The sequence below is a fragment of the Leptosomus discolor genome, chromosome 13, assembly GCF_034619465.1.
Source record: "Leptosomus discolor isolate bLepDis1 chromosome 13, bLepDis1.hap2, whole genome shotgun sequence".
NCBI lineage: Eukaryota > Metazoa > Chordata > Aves > Leptosomiformes > Leptosomidae > Leptosomus > Leptosomus discolor.
The window spans coordinates 18220996-18239548 of NC_141403.1; the positions used below are offsets into that span (position 1 = coordinate 18220996).

General features: G+C 36.7%; 1 protein-coding gene across 1 annotated transcript in view; it reads right to left on the minus strand.

Annotated features, from left to right (window-relative positions):
• Positions 1 to 216: 216 nt before the first annotated feature.
• The window catches only part of SMCHD1 (structural maintenance of chromosomes flexible hinge domain containing 1), a 76565-nt gene continuing 58228 nt past the window's right edge, over positions 217 to 18553 (minus strand). The window contains exons 35-48 of the mRNA XM_086472749.1: positions 17915 to 18002; positions 17383 to 17514; positions 16071 to 16220; positions 12542 to 12668; positions 12255 to 12374; positions 10763 to 10848; positions 9601 to 9723; positions 9146 to 9336; positions 8069 to 8178; positions 6688 to 6758; positions 4840 to 5011; positions 2395 to 2553; positions 1575 to 1692; positions 217 to 565 (exon numbers count right to left, since the gene is read on the minus strand). Of these exons, the coding sequence (XP_086328875.1) occupies positions 460 to 565; positions 1575 to 1692; positions 2395 to 2553; positions 4840 to 5011; positions 6688 to 6758; positions 8069 to 8178; positions 9146 to 9336; positions 9601 to 9723; positions 10763 to 10848; positions 12255 to 12374; positions 12542 to 12668; positions 16071 to 16220; positions 17383 to 17514; positions 17915 to 18002 (1753 nt within the window). The 3' untranslated portion in view covers positions 217 to 459. The remainder of the gene's footprint in view (positions 566 to 1574; positions 1693 to 2394; positions 2554 to 4839; positions 5012 to 6687; positions 6759 to 8068; positions 8179 to 9145; positions 9337 to 9600; positions 9724 to 10762; positions 10849 to 12254; positions 12375 to 12541; positions 12669 to 16070; positions 16221 to 17382; positions 17515 to 17914; positions 18003 to 18553) is intronic.

Genomic DNA, 18553 nt, shown 5'->3' on the forward strand with positions numbered 1-18553 from the left:
CCTTTAAATCGCTATTACCTCGACAGCTCATCCATCAAAAAAGAGCAGCCCAGAAAGTTCTCTTCCCCAAGACAGCCCGAGATGCTTTTTAAATTAAAATCTCATTTCATCTGTTGACTTACTTATTATAATTGATTATATTGGCAGTGCTTTGTATAGAAGCAGTTTTATTGAAAAGATTGATTTTTTTCATAAATAAAAAAGGATATATTTCAAACTTTTTTCACACAGGAACAAAAAAACGCTGAAAGCTTTTAGAAATGAAAATTAACAATACAAAAATTAGGCTATCAATGTTAAATACTCTAATTTTTTTTTTTTACTACTAACTGAAATACATTTATATCTTCTATCGGTATAAAAATCTTCATAGCAATGGGTAATACAACATGAATATTTCCTTTAAGCGAACGTATTCACATCTTCAATACAGAGTGACTCCCGGCAAGTCTCATCAGTCTATGCCTTTCTCTTTCGTGGAGTTCCATTAAGTTCTGAAGTGGCTATTTGCAGTGGTTGCTGCTGCTGCTGCCCCTTCATGGGAGAGGAGATCCAGTCTTCCGAGCTAAATAAAAACATAGCACAGTAGATTATAAACCAAGCCCTTTTTTCTACATGTATATTCTATTTTTTAAATTTTAATATATATATGTGATATAATTGATGCAAAAGCACAGCACTCCCACTAGTATAAATATTATGAACACCATTATTTGTGCACAGCTTCTTATTCTTGTAATTACTGTGAAAATGAGGACTAGAATCAGGCTAATATTAGTTTAAACAGATAACCACTTAAGTTCTATACATAGTTAAAAAAAAATAAAAATAAAGAGACATAGTAATGTAGTGAAAACTCATTCTGAGATTTACAGAACACAAGTGAGTAAGATTTAAATAATCTCAAAAATATGACCACAGTTCAGCAAAGACAATGATGCATTCATGAGGAGAGACAGGAGAAATGGAAAAGTCAGTTCCATGTGATTTTAAAGATACAGCTCACAGATTTCCCTGATTTTTGTTTTGGTTTTTGTGTGTACAAATGCTCATCAGCCCCAGAGGCAATGAAGGAGTAGATACAAAGGTAAAGGGATAACTGTGTTAAACGCTTTACAACCTCAGACAGTTACTTAGAAAAAGTTACGTAAGAATGATTCTTGCTCTGTTCTTTCTACGTTCATCTGCCCAGTGCCTGACACTGAACCTTAAAAGAGTTTACAGACCCAGCCATCTCGAGTACTTCTGGGGTGTGACAGAGGTGAATATACCAGAAAGCATGGGAATGTCAATGCACAAGGATACCAGTCAATCAGTTCATAAAGAGCAACAGAAATAGAATTAGCAAGCAAATCTTTATGTCAAGCTTAAGTAACAGCAGAAACTTTAAAGGAAATAAAAATTACCTTGAAAATCAGCCTTATGCAAACTCTGCTCAGTGTTGGTTATTGGGGTTTTTTTAATATTATACAAATACGAATTAAAATAAAAATCTCCCATGCAAAAAACCCAAACTGGTTTTTGCTTGAAATTCAGGATATGGAAAGTAGTGACTAGATTCAGAACAGACTTACCCATACAACTTTTTTACTGTTTCTCTTCGCATTCTTTTGGGAGGGATGGGGGTGTCAGACATATCTAACACTATAGGCTGAAGCAATGATTCAGTGACTCTATCTGATGGAGTCATACCTATGAAAAAGTGGCAAGAAAGAACAAATTTATCCTATTGGTTACAAATGGGCCCCCTAACGGTAGCGTTAAGCGTCTGAAGTGAGGCTTTAGACACGCCACAGATTTTATAGTTACCTTATGGCTGAAATAGAGTTCAAGTACGACAGGTAAAACCATGTGCTTTATTTATAGTTGTCACAGAGTAAGTGTCAGGTTTTTAGACATATTTTGAAATATCATAAATTATTTTATATTGACATAAAAACAATTTCTAACGAAGAAATACTACCCTTGCACAATTATGGGTGTTTCTTTTTATAGCACAGTGTTTTGATTGTGTTTCCTTAGCAAAAGCAATTCAGCTCTCTACTATGCAATGATTTCAGAAAGAATGTCCATGTTCTCTACCACCGGGGCAGCCAGACTAGCAGTTACATAATCTCCTGTGAGTGAGATCACGGTTTCATCTTCACAAGACACTGACCACATTTTTCTTATCTGAACACATTACAGGGCAGTGCTGGTCGAGGCAATATCCACAGCAATATACTACACACAGATTTTCTAGTCTTTCCCTAAAATGAGACATCTCTAAGCTCTTAATTTTAACAATCTTTCCCTCATAGTTTGAACCTGTTAGTTTGTAAGAGCAGAATACATCTGGATGCAGTTAACAGTTCTCCTCCTTTAGGACACCAAAACCATAATACAATGACCTACCCAATTTTTGTTCTATTCGCTTGAGGTTTTTCTCTTGCTCAGCAAGTTCCTGTTTTTTCTTTTGCATTTCTGGAGTGTTAAGTGACTGCAAATGTAAATCAAGGTCCTTATTCACATTATCAAGTTTCACCACTGCTGCACGGTATTGCTGAAGAAGATCTAGTTGAAGAATAAAATAATAAACCACAAAACAGTAAGTGGTCACACTGATTTAGAATGCTACCAGCTACAATCCAGACAATGTATACAATTCACAAGAACACGTATCTTTCACAACTACTACTTAAAGAAACACACCCAAACTTACAGTAGACCAGTGGCTGTTCTTAAGGTGACTGTAAAGACAGACTGAAAAAAAAAAAGGCACACCCAGTATATTTTGATTCCTCTTTTCTTTTTGAGCCCGTATCTCAGATCACAGTGAAGTACCAGCACACAGGTATTTCTTTACACATCGTGTCACTTGGGTGCTCCAAACTGAATTCTCTGTCTTTGATGCCATTAGGTGTGCTTGTAGTATGTTTTGCTTTTAGTGCTACAAAACTGAAGCTTGTTTTACTGACTTGAATTCTAGTCCACCTTGTGGAACAAGAGAACATTTACTGCGTTTCACTTGGTCTCACCTACAGGAATTTAAACATGGAGACGGCAGTAGACCCAGGTAAACAAGGGCCAACTTTGTTCTTCTTTTAACATTTAAGACTTCAGAATTTTTTTTTTTGTTCAGGCATTGAATAAATATGTCAAGTAATAAAGAAAGGGTTCAAGCGTGGTAGCCCAGTCTCATTCGTTGTACTCTGTGGTATGAGGTAGCCTGCACAAAGCTCAACTGAACGCTAAATTACCGTACATTTGCCACAGGGTGAAAGCATTCACATAGTTACTGCAGACTGACAAAAGGCACTGCACATTCCTAGTACAGTTTCTTTTAGAAGTACCTGTGTAATCACAGTTCAAGTAACTCCTTTTATGCTACAAACATAGAAAAGCAAGTCAGAACTGATGTTAAGGCTGAAATTCAGTTCAAAACAAGTCTAGTGTCGTGAGAGGTTGTCCTTTATATGGAATGTCACTACTATTTTCCTTTCAACGTCTAGTAACTATCCAAGTGAAATTAAACTATGCTCTTTTCCTGTACTAAATTACAGACAATTCCAATGTAATTCACATTGGGTAATAACTGAGTTCAACAATTGAAAACGTGTTGATAGACAACTATAAAGCAGGCCAAACCCAGCATATTTCAGTCTGTACCTGAAATGCTTACAGTGTGATATATTCTCAGTGAAATGACTAAAAAGATCTTTCCTAGACATTTTTTCTCCCTCAACTGGTCAACGTTAAGTGGTTTGCTCATATATATAAGGTTACTCCAATAGGTACCTGCGTTCTCTCTGTCTCTCATTCTGCCCCCACCCCTCTCCATTACACATTTCCAGGAAAACCATCCTGGAAAAACTTCATGTCCTTTCTTTTGAAATGTAAGTATTTAAGAACAACCTTATCTGTGAATAAGACTTTTCAATGTTTTACAAATCAGTCAGGTCAGCTGTTACATGTCAGAAGCTGCCATCTTTTAACTTTATTTATAAACTTTATTCTGAAAGGAAGAATCCAAGCACGTAATGAAATATGGAATCATAGAATCATTAGGTTGGAACAGACCTCTAAGATCATCAAGTCCAACCATTGACCTAATAGCACCATGCCCACTAAACCATGTCTACATCGACACGTTTTTTGAACGCCTCCAGGGATGGTGACTCCACCACTGCCCTGGGCTGCCTGTTCCAATGTTTGACCACTCTTTCGGTAAAGAAATTTTCCCTAGTGTCCAACCTAGACCTCCCCTGGCACAACTTGAGGCCGTTTCCTCTTGTCCTATCGCTTGTTAATCGGGAGAAGAGACCGACCCCCACCTCACTCCAACCTCCTTTCAGCTTTCTCTAAGTCATACAAGTGATCCCACAGGAAACATAAGGCATCTTCTTGTTAGGGAAATACTGTAGATGATGTTGTGCATGACTGATGAGAACAGGAATTTTTCTACCACTGCTTCATAGAGGCTACTTGCACAGTAAGAAATTCTAAATTGACATATGGTGTTTCCTGAGGAGAAAGACCTGAAACTTGTTTTTCAAGGATGCTGGAATTCAATCAGCTCAAGCTTCTCACGCCTGCTGTTCGGATGATTAGCATTGCTTATACTCTTTCTTTACTAAGACTAAGAAAAAGGGGGAATATTTCAGGGTTACTTTTTCTTTCAGTAAATTTAATAGCTATAAGCTTTTCAGAAAAGGGAAATTCATAAATAGGACATACACAAGTTCTACTTCTTAACTTTATGCTAAATTGAAGTTTTCCTTTTTATATTACGTAAGAGAATAACAAACATAGGCAAGCAAACTTCGCAAGTTTTGTATTTTCATCATTTCATTAACCCACCTATCTGTCCAGAGAAAGCGGAGTAAAGTTTTGGGACGGGTGCTCCAAATACCATTCCTCTGAGTTTGTCCATTGGAGGAGCTTTATTCTGAAGGCCTCCAAATTTTCCATTGCTGCGAATCCTGTCCCCTTCCCTAGTCAGCAAGGTAGGGCAATGTGTAATTTTTACAACCTACACAGGTATAAAAAGTGATACTAAATCAGTAACTCCGTGGAAAATCTAAGTTTTCAGCAATGCTGTTGTGAAGCTTTGCATCTTTCAGCTACGATGCAGTTTGTTCTCTAATGAGAACGTATTTTATGAAATTACATTTCATGACTTTTGCTTTCAAGTAATAGAATGCATATATTAAAATTAAACAGTACTGTCGATAATTATGAAGACTGATTTTCTGGGGTATTTTTTTGCGTGTCCTCAGGTTTTAACAGAACTCCGGAGGCAGAATTTAGATCTATACTGGGAAAGAGCTAATCATCAACATATATGATGAAGTAATGGCAATAAACATTAATACTGATTAAAAAAAGTAAGTGCTTATTCAATTACTTGATGAACATTGCTTTCTTCTTTCCTTTTTTTTTTTTTTAATGCACAAGATTTAAAGCATTTAGATTCCAAGGGATTTATTTCTTACAACACATTCCGTAAAACTTCCATATAGTTGATGAAGTTTACCTGTGGTGAGTGACTGAAACAAATGGGGTGACAGACTAACCAAGTGAAATGACCCAGCTCTCGTTTTGAGAAATGACCACCGATATGAACTCCTCCTGAACAGACACAGATGGTCAGCCTCCTGACACCGATTAACAACCAAGGTCTGACTCTCTGGTGTCTTCTGTTTGATTTTGTAGTAAAAAATACATACTTTTTGATGAAATAAGCACAGACAGTCTTCACAGTTGAAAAATGGTAGCTATTTGTTCACTTGATGGACATTGAGATGGTTAATATTTTAATTTTCATCATGTGTTATAATGTCAATCATCTGTTTTTCACTCTGACTCTACCCATAATTCTGAGACACTCTTAGGGAACACTCAAGACAGTCCTTGTTCCCAGCTAGTGGTAGCCAATAAAAACGGAATGGAATCACAGAGTAAAAGAACTGGTCAGGCCCAGAGCACAGAGTAGGAAATCTGTCCTGCACTGACTGGGAAAGAACAAAACAGGCAACCAATTTCAGATGCCACCAGAGGTTCCTTATTTACTTGCTGTTTGCAGTAAAATTTCTTATCCTTTTGGAGAGGAAAAAAAAGCCAAGAATATCCAGCCCCAAGAGCTTAATGTTCAATCAGTGCAGTTCTACATCCTTATGCTGAATCACTATTTCCATCCTAGCAAACTCATAAGCTGAAACAGAAGGTGCCCAGTGTCAGGACTTCCTCAGACTCTTGCCTGCTAAAATGTGTCCTATTAAACCTAAATAAAATGGGTCAGAAAAAGGTCTAGCGAGTTTCACATCCAGATTTTAGTCATTTTAGTGGATCTGAAATTTCATCATGTGCCTCAGATTCCTGTGTTTTATTATACATACAGGGAAAGTACTGAAGAACTTGCATTTAACACTAACAGCAAAACTAAAAATGTCTATCTTTAAAAACATGGTCCCGTGCTTCATGGCAACATTCACCTAACGGAATTTGTTGAATGGAGGTAATTTTGTCAGTGCCAATAATAAAGATTTCATTCACTGTTAAGTGCATTGAGACCTACAGACAGTAACCCTGCTAACAGCTAATGCAGCATTAAACTTAGCAATTATTCTAAGTTTGTAGTGTATTAAATATGTAGCTATGCAATATATTTCTTTTAAAAAAAAGATATCAAGAATAATTGAAACATACCTCTTTTCTGTAATGGTTGGCAGCATCCAAGTTATCTATAATGATAGTGTCACCCAAGAGCATCCCAAACACTGAAAAATGTAATTTTTTGAACCATGAAACTTCTCTGCAACAAAATAACTTGCATTTTGAAAAATTAATTCTGAGGCATCATTATCACAGCTTTTCACATAAGTGCAAGGGTAACAGCATGTGCACGATCTTTTTTCAACGAAATTTTGTTCTGAGACTGAGACAAATATGCCATATTCTGTTTTCATAAAAAAAATTCATAAAGAAAAAAATTTAGTACGTTTAATTGCCTTATGGCACAATTGACTGTATTTTCCAAAGTACCCTCTTGATCGTTTACATTTACATTTATGAAGACACACACAATAAAATGCCAAGTTTTAGGAAATTATGTAAATGATTTTTTTTTAAGTCCTCCTTGAATTGCATCCGCAGTTTCTTAATATGTTTCTGAATATTCAGTAGGTTATCAAAGAAAAAAGAACACTCACAGGCTGATCATCAACTGAGTTTAAGACTTTTCTTCTGCTAATCAAAGCCTGTTCTATACAAAGTCTAACTCGATGTAGCTTTGCATGACATACATCCAACAATGTGGCCTTTAATTTACCCCAAAGGACACAAAGAAGAATTTATAGTTAAAGTCTCTGACAACATCTAATTTTCTGAAAATAAACCGGCTTTTATCAACAGCAGAGAGGAATATTTCAATACTGTGAAGTTGTGATGTAAAACGAAGAACTCTGAGAACCAATTACAGATTCCGACTCTCCACATAAAGGAGTAGGTCTACTTAATTTAAGAAAAAGAGTGTAGGAAAAGATAGGTATTGCTATGTTTTTAGAAAAAGAGAGAGGATGATGGTTCCCTAAACTGAAATCTACATAAAACCTGAAAGCTTACTCTTATCGTAACTATTTAAACATAACTTAAGTGATGCACAGTTCAGTCTGAGTGTAGATAAATCTGCATTACACATTTTTGAGAGGAACGGGAGTGGAAAAACAGCCTAACAAAAGCAGTAACTTCTGCATATGAAAATATAAAACTAATGTCACGATTGTCAGTTTCTGCTTAGATGAGCTTGGGAATAAGATAACGCTGCAGTAATTTAAAAAAAGAAAAAACCTCTAGTATATATAGCACAGAAAATAAAAATAAGACAACAAGCAGAAGACAGTGGTCAATGCTGAAATTTTCACAACTGCCAATACTTAATGCTAGTGTCATCCTCTTTTCACCAGCAGACCACATGAGGTATTTGCAAATGTCTCAGTGAAGATTACCGAACGGATTATGATTTGTGATGTTTGTGTATTTCATTATTAAAAAGAAAGAAGTTACGAACAATTTCTTTAGTATCATTTACCTGTTTGACAATGCTCTACGTTATCTGGAAATGTTAACAGATCTCTGGCAAATACAGGATTTCCAATAGGTCTGAAGAAGATTTTTCCGTTTCTTAAGTGAGGCAAAGGCCTAGTTAAAGAAAGGGGAGAGCGAGGGAGAAGAAGAGAAAAAGGTAATTTGTCCTTATTTCATTATTGCTTCTGACAATCTAGTCAGAAATCTCAAACTGAATTGAATGCATCCTAACACTTCCACGTTAGGTGCTGAACGATTCCAACATTATCTGAAATGCCAGTTACATTAAAGATGCTTTGGTGAAACACTAATTTATAATGTGACATATATCCAACAAAAATTCATATGACTAATTTTATGGACAAGTTTTAATACACTATAACTGATGTTTTGGACCTTATAAATGTATCTGCACATCAGATCTTTTAGAAAAGGCATTATTTATGATACTAGCAGCCATCTTCACAAGGAAATTCTTTTCAGGCACAGAATTACTATATTTTCCTTTATCTTCCGGGAAACCAAAACAACAGAATGAATTTCTATTACTACAGATGATTTTAGGGAATTTCTATTACTACAGATGATTTTAGGGAATTTCTATTACTACAGATGATTTTAGGGAATTTCTATTACTACAGATGATTTTAGGGAATTTCTATTACTACAGATGATTTTAGGGAATTTCTATTACTACAGATGATTTTAGGGAATTTCTATTACTACAGATGATTTTAGGGAATGTGCTCCAGAATTGGATTTTTAAAAGAGTTAGAAGCAGTAGAATTATTTTTAAAAAAGTTCCAGCTCTAGAAAACCTGTAGAAGTGAAGAAAAAAAATGGTAGATTGTCTTCTCTCTTTAATAGAAACACCCCACTAAATAAAGAACAATGCACAGCAGCTAAAGACATAAAGCTACGATTTCAGCTAACATTTCAAGTGACATTACTGTTGCTATAATTATGAAGCCAGAAATTTTGTACTTTGAATCTTTAATAGGAGTAAAGTTTAAAAACCAAGTTAAACAAAAAAAAAGTTGAAGTATGGAATGCAAATGCAGAGGATTGTTTTTCACTCTACCTGTTCCAATCAGGGAGTGTCTTCTTGTAAATCGAATCAAGCGGTAACACTTGTTGTCGACCTTGAGTTTCATCAAAAATAGAACGAGCAGCTTCAGTAGTCAGCGTGACTACACAGTCCATGTCGCTTGCCAAATGCCAAGAGATAACTTTTGCTGCTTCGTTATCTTCAATTTGAGCTAAATGTGCAATCTGTACCACAGAAGTTAGAACAGTCAAAGCAGAAGCCAAGACCACTTCCCCCTGTCATACTAACCACAATCACCCCGCAACTTCAATTTAATTCCCCTGTTGATAGCTCTGTTAGAAGAGCTGATCATCTGACGGGTTGAGAATGCGACCTTCTTTCTAATACTCCCCAAAATTACTTGCATGTTTGGTTGGCTGATTTTTTCATCACTATCACCTCCTGGAACCAACAAAACTCATCCAAAGGCTCTCTGAGAGAAAACTCACCTTGCCTAAAATATCCTGGTTGCCTTTTGGATAGTTTGGGAGGGTACAAGTTCGCCTTGGCTGTTTCATTACTCCTTCTTGATCCAACATCTTTTGTTTTATAAGAGAATCCACATACTGAAGCTGAGAATTAAAGTTAGCAAACATGTATCATTGGGCTGAGCTACAGAAGTAGTTACTTTACCCGTTGTTAGTCAAGTTCCTAACAAAAAACATTCAACATTCTGAAACAGACTTCTAATATATAGAGGACCACTGCATATAATCTCAGAGGACAGCAAAAGGAGGCACGCTGCAATCATGACTCTGAACTTTTTATTACTACTTTTTTTACTTTTTTTAAATACTTCAGGGATTTTTTCACAAAGAGCTACCAGAGCTTGATTAGAGTCAAAACTGAAGAAAGTTTAAATCAGCAGGAAGAGACAACCACAAATGTACAAAAATAAATCTTTTCACAAGGGCAATATGACCAGGCCTGAAAAACAGCCATCAGAGGGAACTTGAGTATCATGATTACAGAGTGTGTTTAATTTAATTCTGCTGATTAGTGATTAATGACTGTAACGCTTGTTTTTATTTGATCTAAAGATAACTGATTTCATATTTTCCTTCAAAACATTCGTAGTTTGAGAACTTTCTTTAAAATATAATTGGATCTTTATGGGAAATTAGCAATGGGGTACACTACTCTGAATCTTTCAAACTTAGTTTTACACTAACTTTAGTAGTAACATATGAAATTCTCGAATTGCCTGAAAAGAACTGTTTCCCTTTGGTCTCCTTATACCAGAATACATTATACAGTGTACTTTAATCAGCCCACAAAAATCCATTATGAAAACTAGTGGTACCAGTAACACAACTGGTAACTTTGGCAAAAAGGTAAAAAACAAGATCAGGATATAAAAGAGAAGTTTTTCTTATTTCTCTAGCAGTTTCTTTAAGAGATAGTCACATTAGCAGAAGGGTAATAAAAATTTTAAATTCGGCATTGATCCACAGATTTTCCTCATGGTTTAAATTTTCAGGGTTTTGGTTACAGCTGCTTGTGTATATTCCAGTGTGATTCAACAACACTGAAACATAACGATACCAATTTCATATTAAGATTAGATTTAGTTTTAAGATATTATGGAATTTAGTAAGAAACAAGCCATACTGTGTTTGTCTGTGGTAATTCAATTTGGTGTTTTTTCAGTTCGTTCTTCAGGTGAGTTTCTCGTGTTTCAGCTTCTTTAACCTGACCTGAAACCAATAAAATCAATAGAGAGCAAGGAAATATTAGAAAGCAATGGAACACTTCTTACAGAATTTCTTGCAGCTCTTCAGGGTTATGCCACCCACAGCTAGATAGCTCATCCGATCTACTTCTTAATTTCAGCACAGAATATATTAGGATTTGTCCACAAAGATCTTGTGATTTGTCCAGCTTCTAGGCAACTTCACCAGCTGCCATCTCCTTCAGCTTCAGGAAGATTGCCCAGTCCTTAGATCAGTCTGAGAACGTGAGCTCTTTTTTCTTTCCATCCTCAATTATCTTTCCAAATGGCTCTCCAACAGGCAAAATGGCAAGAGGGAAGGGAAGAGTGGTAGCTGGCACTACCCTCCTTTGTCTGTTATATGGGACACCACTTTCTGGACACTATTTCCTCAACTCTCTTATCTGAACTGAAGCAATTTTGAAAATAAATGAGTAAACGGGTGAGTTGCTTTCCACTCTCTATTCAAAAGGTTTATATTCAGAAATGTTATTTATGCCTGAAGTATAATGTTGTTCTCTAACTTACTCTCTAGAGATGTGCAAAAATCTGCAAATATGAAACAAAACTTCTTGCCTTTCACACTGGAATTTAGGAATTTGCATCCATAATGGAAACATGCAGTAAGCAAGTAACAGGAACATAGCCCTGTACCAAAAGCACAAGAAACAGCAGCATCTTCTAATTCCAGCATGCTTTATTTACATTTAGTGGTTATTTAAAATAAGAATTCAAAATGCATCTATTAAAACAAGCCTTCTGACCAACAGACAGAATGATTCAAACAAAAAATAATGCAAAGAAAACATTTCCTTCATCCCTCCCTTTCCCATAAACCGCTGCCCTCATACTGCTCCGCTGTTTAACAGACTTTATAAAGGATTAGAGTTGCTGAAGGACAAAGAGATAAACAATGAATAGCTAGACAGTAGTTTTGAATAATGTACATAGGGTCAAACGTGCAGGGAAAAAGTAACATTTTGAAAACGGAAGACTAACTTTTTGAAAGCGGATTATCTATAGTTCATCCTCTAATTAGGCAACTGTTGCGTTTCCAGATGGATGAGCATTCCACATCCACTGCAAAGATGGGAGTGCGAGGCAGTCATGGAAAAAAGAATCAGAGCACCAACTTCAATGTTTCATTCCTCTTTCTGGCAGTTCTGATGCAAGATGTTCTACCTCAAATCAATACCCTTTACAGGTAGGTCCCTGCAAGTAACTAGATGCTGCCCTGCTAATGCAAGGAGATACTCTCTTCTGCTCCCCTCTAATTACTGTACCTCATCATTTCAATATCGATTTTTCTCCCTCTCTCCATATTCTCAAAATTATTAAAGGAAAAAAAGTTTAATTCCCAGGAAATTTCATGTATATATTTATTGAACTTACATTTCATTTCATTTACAAGCTGATTAGTAGTATCAAACCAACTTCTGTAAACACCTATGGACTGCGATAATTGGTCTCTCTCCCTTGTAAGTGTTGCCATCTGTTGCTGCTTCTTGAAATCTACAGAAATAAATATACATATATTTTAGAAGAAAATACAGTAACATAGTTGGTTTAAATATCAGCAAAAATGTATTAAGCTATTACATAGTTCTGAAGAAGTATTATGGACCTAAAAATAGTTGGTTCTAAAGAAAAGCAAGCATTTTAGAGTAATTGAAACATACCATTGTAAAACATAAATGACAGACGGTATGGCTCCAAAGGTTTTTTCAAAGCTGGCAGATCTGGCTCAAACACAAGAATATATTCAGTGCTATCTCTTCCAGGACTGTTTTCAGCAAGCACTAGATTCTAATAAAAGCAAACAAACAAACATATATAAGTTTATGTTCACGCTTGAGGTAACAGACAAAATAAAATAAACACTCTTCAAATACTAAATCTTCTAAGTTACCCAACACATAATGTCTATACAACATTACTACAGTTTTAAGTATTGGCTTGGAAATGCCTAATAAAGAAAAGTAAAATATGAAGATTCAGCAGTAACTATTTTATTATTTAAGAATTAAGAGTGTCATTTTACCTGTTTAAAGAGTCCTATTATTTTTGGCTATATATTTTATTTAAGAGACATATGCTCAGAAAAAATACTTTGCACTGTCCCAGAAGCAAGATTTCCTTGGGTGTACTTCATTCGGCATGTGAACAAATGCAAAGGGAACACTAAAAAGAAAGACCCAATGCACAAACACAGAGAAGGAGAAAACCCAACTATTCCCAGTGCTGAGTTAAAGCTACTGCTGTTACCATGGCAGTAGACAGCAGGTCCCAAATGAGTGAACAATATATATCGAAACACTAACACATTCTCTTTCTTATCAATTTTGTATTGAAAAGACAAACTAAATCCTTCGCCTTTCTTTACAAACACAGGAAATATTATAAAACCATAAAGAATGGTAAACAGAAATAAAATTAGTATACGTAATATCTAAATGTGCTGTTACTTTGGGAAAGGTATCATGCATAAAATGAATAATGCTTATAATAAAACTCATACTGTTTCCACCTTTTAACATGTAGAAATTGCTACCCAACTGGACAAATCAAGAGAGAGGTAGTTGCAGCCTAAAAGAAGAGATAGATATATAACCTTCAAAGATGGTCTTCATGGCTTTCAAAAATATTGCAGCTACATACTTAAATCAGGAGAAGTCTGTAGTGGAAATATCTTTTCCTTAGAAAATTTACAGTAATAAAAATCTAAACATTTTCCTTCATTAAACAAGTTTAGTATTCCTGAACCTCAGTGTAAGGGTAAACATGTCAGATTATCAGCTTCATTACATTGGTGTTAATTACACATAATTATATTTATAAACAAGACAGTACAATGTCAAGATACTTGAAAAAACACTAGTGTGTCCCCTCCCCATTATTAGTCACATGATAAATATATTGCATCACAGCCCACAAATCTTTTCCAAGGGTTTTGTGAACTGTCGAAAGTCAGAGAACCCAGCATAGCCTAGCCAACTCAAAAATGCCTGAAAAGGGGAAGAGATATGGGATTCACCGAAATGGAATTACTCCTGACGGAAGACTAGGCAACACAAGTTACTGTCACAGCAGTAGGATCTCATCAGATCATAGTCATGAGAAAGCAGAACACCACAGCCTCCTGCCCCGCAACAAACTAGGAATATATAAGTAGAAAGAAAAAGGATCTTCTTACAAAAAAAAAATCCCAAAGAAGCCAAACAAAACACCCCCCCCCCGCCATTACATAGGTTGCTAGCTTAGTCATTGAAGCAAGACTGGAGTATTTTGGGCAAAATGGCTCAACAGCAGGTTACTAGTAAATGGAGAGAAAAAACCTGTTATTTCTGCATCGCTGAGGTGTCTGAGAAATTATCCAGTAATTTTATCTGAACTGTCAGAGTCCACTCTGTGGGGTTATTATTCCCCTCAAATGTATGAAGTTTTAAACAGATTTTCAAATTTCTACCACAGGTGTAAATGCAAGGGTTGTGGAGAAAAGTGCTATTTTATCAGACCGGTGGTTACAGCTGACTCTTTATCTGTACTTTTGCACTGTTTCCCACCCCACCTGCCCGAGACAAATGTGTTCACAAACCAATTTATTCCTGAAACATGGCTGGGGAACAAGAGTAACTCAGAGTGCACCATAAATCTATTTTTTAGTATATTAATTTTATCTGATACCTCTATTCAGGACATGCGTTTTATTTTTCTTGCTTGTTTTTCACACATATTCTGTCACTTTTCCTTACAGATCAGTGTAGAGCAGAGTTTGACAGATTGTTCAGTGAAAAATGTTTGCCCATGTTAACTGGATGTTTCTGTCCTTGACTGTTATTGACAGAATTATTTAGGCTGTGTCATTAATTTCATCTATGTAGTTCCATAAAACCAGCTGATGTATTGAATAAAAAAATATTATGGAGAAGTTTGTATGGAGCATCTGTAGATTTTAGTGATTCTACTGGGGTTTTATTGTGGTGATTTCCGAGATGTATTGGGAGATTTTGTATTTGTCACTAAGGCAGAGTCTGCCTCTGCCTGGCACACACTGATGCTGGTCTGCTGGGAAGCTGTTTCCAATGAACACCTTAGAAAAGGTGGCTGGGAAAATGCCTTTAAAAAGTTGGATCCTCCTTCAGTACACCTGCTAACTGTTTGAAGGTTTCCATAGACTTCAGGCTAGTAAAACACATGACAATCAGAGGAAGCAAATGAAGTTGGGGTATACTTTTGCTTTGCAATTCTTATATGATATTTTAGCAACCTAAAAAAATTAAAAATCTATATATAGCTATTTCACCACGTGAATAGTCCTATTGACTAAAGTTCTCTGTAGGCTTTTAAGGGAGATATTGTGACCATTCCACTCAGAGACTACTCACCTGGAGGTTTTTTTTGTGTGTTTTGAACAGTTTCTGGATTTGTGCCTGTGCACGTTTTAACTTGTGTCTTTAATATTATACTTTGTAACAACTGTTACAAATGGAACTTGTAGCTTTTAAAATTCAATCTGTGTTTGTTGAAGAAAAGGTGACTGCGATGACAGGACTACAATATGCAGTGTTTCAGAGGTATGCATGATGCTACAGCCAGAGATTCAAACTGAGATAAGGCAAGCATTTTTAACAGTCAAGGGGACTAATGACTAAAATAAAGCGTAAAGAGAAGTGCTAGTTTTATCTTTACTTCTTCAAATGAGGATAGGATGCCTTTCTGCAAAGTATATATAAGCCCAGTTAGCTTGACAAAAATGTAAACAGAACCTGGTAAAATTTAATTACATATATATGAAGAGGTCAGACTAAATGATCTTAAGATATTACAGCCAGGTAGTATTATAAATAAAAATATAAAATACCACTAATATTAATGGTTTAACTATAAATGTGAAATTCAAATGAGGAAAAGATTTATCCTGGATCCTTCTGTATGTCCCAGTCCCTAACTGAATGTATTTGTGAATTTCCCTCACTTGGCAAGGATAAATATTTTAAAGAAAGTCCTTCCTTCAGGTTTTCTGAAAATGAGCAATCACCCAGAGAAGAAACAATTTATCTGCTTCTCTGTAAGGGAAGGCTACAATATATGCTAACCCTCCACAAAAAAACCCCACATCAAGGTGCAAGATCAACCCTGAAAGTGTAGGAAAACAGGCCTCATTAGACCCATTGCTCACGGAGCCAACTGTATTTCAGTCACACTTACAATTTCAGCTGATCCTCTGTCAAATGGAAACTCAATTGTACTGACTTTCCCTTGAAACTGCGGGATCTCTGTATCATCTTCATTGGGGCTCGTAATTCTTGCTCTTATTCTGCCAACTAGATCAATCCCAGTGTGATTGTTGTATGCATCCTGTAAAAAAAAGACAAAAACGTCAGTTCAGAACGTGACCTAAGTGATCCACACATAGACTGCGCCGGCTTTACGTGGCAAGGTGCTGGCAGCGGGGCTGCAGGGCGGCCTCTGTGAGGGGAGGCCGGGGCTGCCCTGAGCCGGACACAGCCAGTTCCCGCCGACACACCGCAGTGCACCACTGAGCCCTTGGCCAAAATGGTGGTTCCTCTAGGTAAATATACTTAAGAAATGGCAAAAATGCAGGCAGAGGAGAGGAGGGGGGGAGATAAACAGCATAGGGAACAGCAGAGATTCCCCTGCGGCCCGTGGGGACACCCCGGTGGGGCAGGTATTTCCCCGCAGCCCGTGAAGGACCACGGCGGAGCAGACACCCACACGGCAGCCCGCAGAGGACCCCACGCTCGAGCAGGTGGGTATCTCCTGAAGGACTGCAGCCTATGGAGAGGGTTCATGCTGGAGCCGTCGGGAAGGACTGCGGCCCATGGAGGGACCCACGCTAGAGCAGGGAAACTGAGGAGCTGTTACCAACTGACCGTGACCCCCATTGCCATCCCCCTGCACCGCTCCGGGGAGGGTAGAGGAGGCTGGAGCAAAGCTGAGCCTGGGAAAGGCTGGGGCGAAAGGTGTTGCTTTACTTTTTTTGGAATTTGTTTCTCACTACTCAAATTGTTTCTCACTATTTTAATTGGTAATAAATTAAATTAATTTTCCACAAGCTGAGTCTCCTTTGCCTGTGGCAAGTGATAAGGAGATCTCCCTGTATCCCTGTGAACATTCAAAGTTCACAAAACCTTATTTTTTGTAACACAAGTTTTCTAAAGAGAAACTGTTTCCTGGAAGAAAAATCACGGAGAGAAACAGCTGCTGTATAGGTAAGTGTTTTCCCACTAGAATCTATTCTTGAAACGTTTTTTTCTTGGGGCAACAAATGGGTTTTGATGGAGATGCCCCTCAGCAAACATTGAACGTTTTAGCTTCCGTAATCTGCATGTAAAGAAAATAAGCTGCACCTGTCATATACTGGAAATCACTGATTTACATCTTTTTAGTGAAGTTAATCTGCAAAGAGATAGCAGCAATGCCTTACAGCAAAATTAAACATATTTTTAGCAGTCTCATATATTTCCCTCATTATGATTTTGTATTAAAGTATAGTTACCATTACATGGAGGTGTAAATCCTTGACCAGTGTACGGCTAGTAAGAGTTCGAACATTGGAAACTGCTGGAGTAGCTGGTAAAGAATCAGGTAACAAGCGTACAGGGTCATTAGGTACAACTTCAACTATAATCTAGCAGAAAAAGGAGGAAGAATAAAATAAAACAAAATAAAATAAAGACTGATATAATTCACTGCAATTCACCTGCCTACATGGGTTGCTCAAAAAAAACTGAAAAAATGCATGTGAAATTTACCAATAATCTCGAAATAAATTAACATGACCATAAAACAGTTCTACTAGGTTGCAAATTATGCAGCCCTGTTATTCCACAAAATTTCTGCTTAGTTATGAAAGCTAATGTTTGATAATCAGTTTGAAATCTGTAACTATCAAAAATAATAATAAAATATTTGCAAAGTTTGCAAGTGACAGTATTTGCATTCTGAATCTACAAAGTATCACAGTATTTCTCCCGGATGATTCTGTATTACACGTTCTTGGCTACATGTAGTTAATTATGGATCCAGACCTGGTCACTGCTGAGCATATTTGTCTTATCCATTGCAAAGGTAAACTGGATACTGTAAGTGCCCACTCTCTCTGGAACCACTTTATCCCTAAATAAATCAAAAACAAAAACCAAGCAAAATGAGTCAATACTGAAGTGACAAGTATGCAAGAAATCAAAACTCTGAGTAGTCCTCCAAACTAGTTAGAAAATCCTGTTAAGGCATGATGTATTTTGGTAGTCCTCCATAAGACAACTCCTTCAGCAAGAACGCCATGAAGTTTCTGAAGAACGTGAATATGGTTTTTAGAAGCTTGGAGGAGGGAAGTCTCCTCCAGGAGTTTGTCACTACTAACTGACAGGAAGTTTGTCGTTGCCCTTTTATTCAGAAATCTGCAAGTCTACCTCATTTCACTTCCTATTCAATGAATTTTCATAAAGCTACTGAAACAGAACATAGAAATTTTTAGATCTGCAACAGCAACAAATTATCTCCAAATTTAATTATTTGGCTTGAATTTACGTAACGCCTGAGTAGCTAATTCCTTCTCTTACTCAGCAGGTGTACAAAGTCGGGTAACTTGGGCCAGTGGCCAAGGCTGAGTATGGTGAGACAGAAAAGAGTTTCCATTCTACCTTACAGCGTTCCACAGTGCAGAC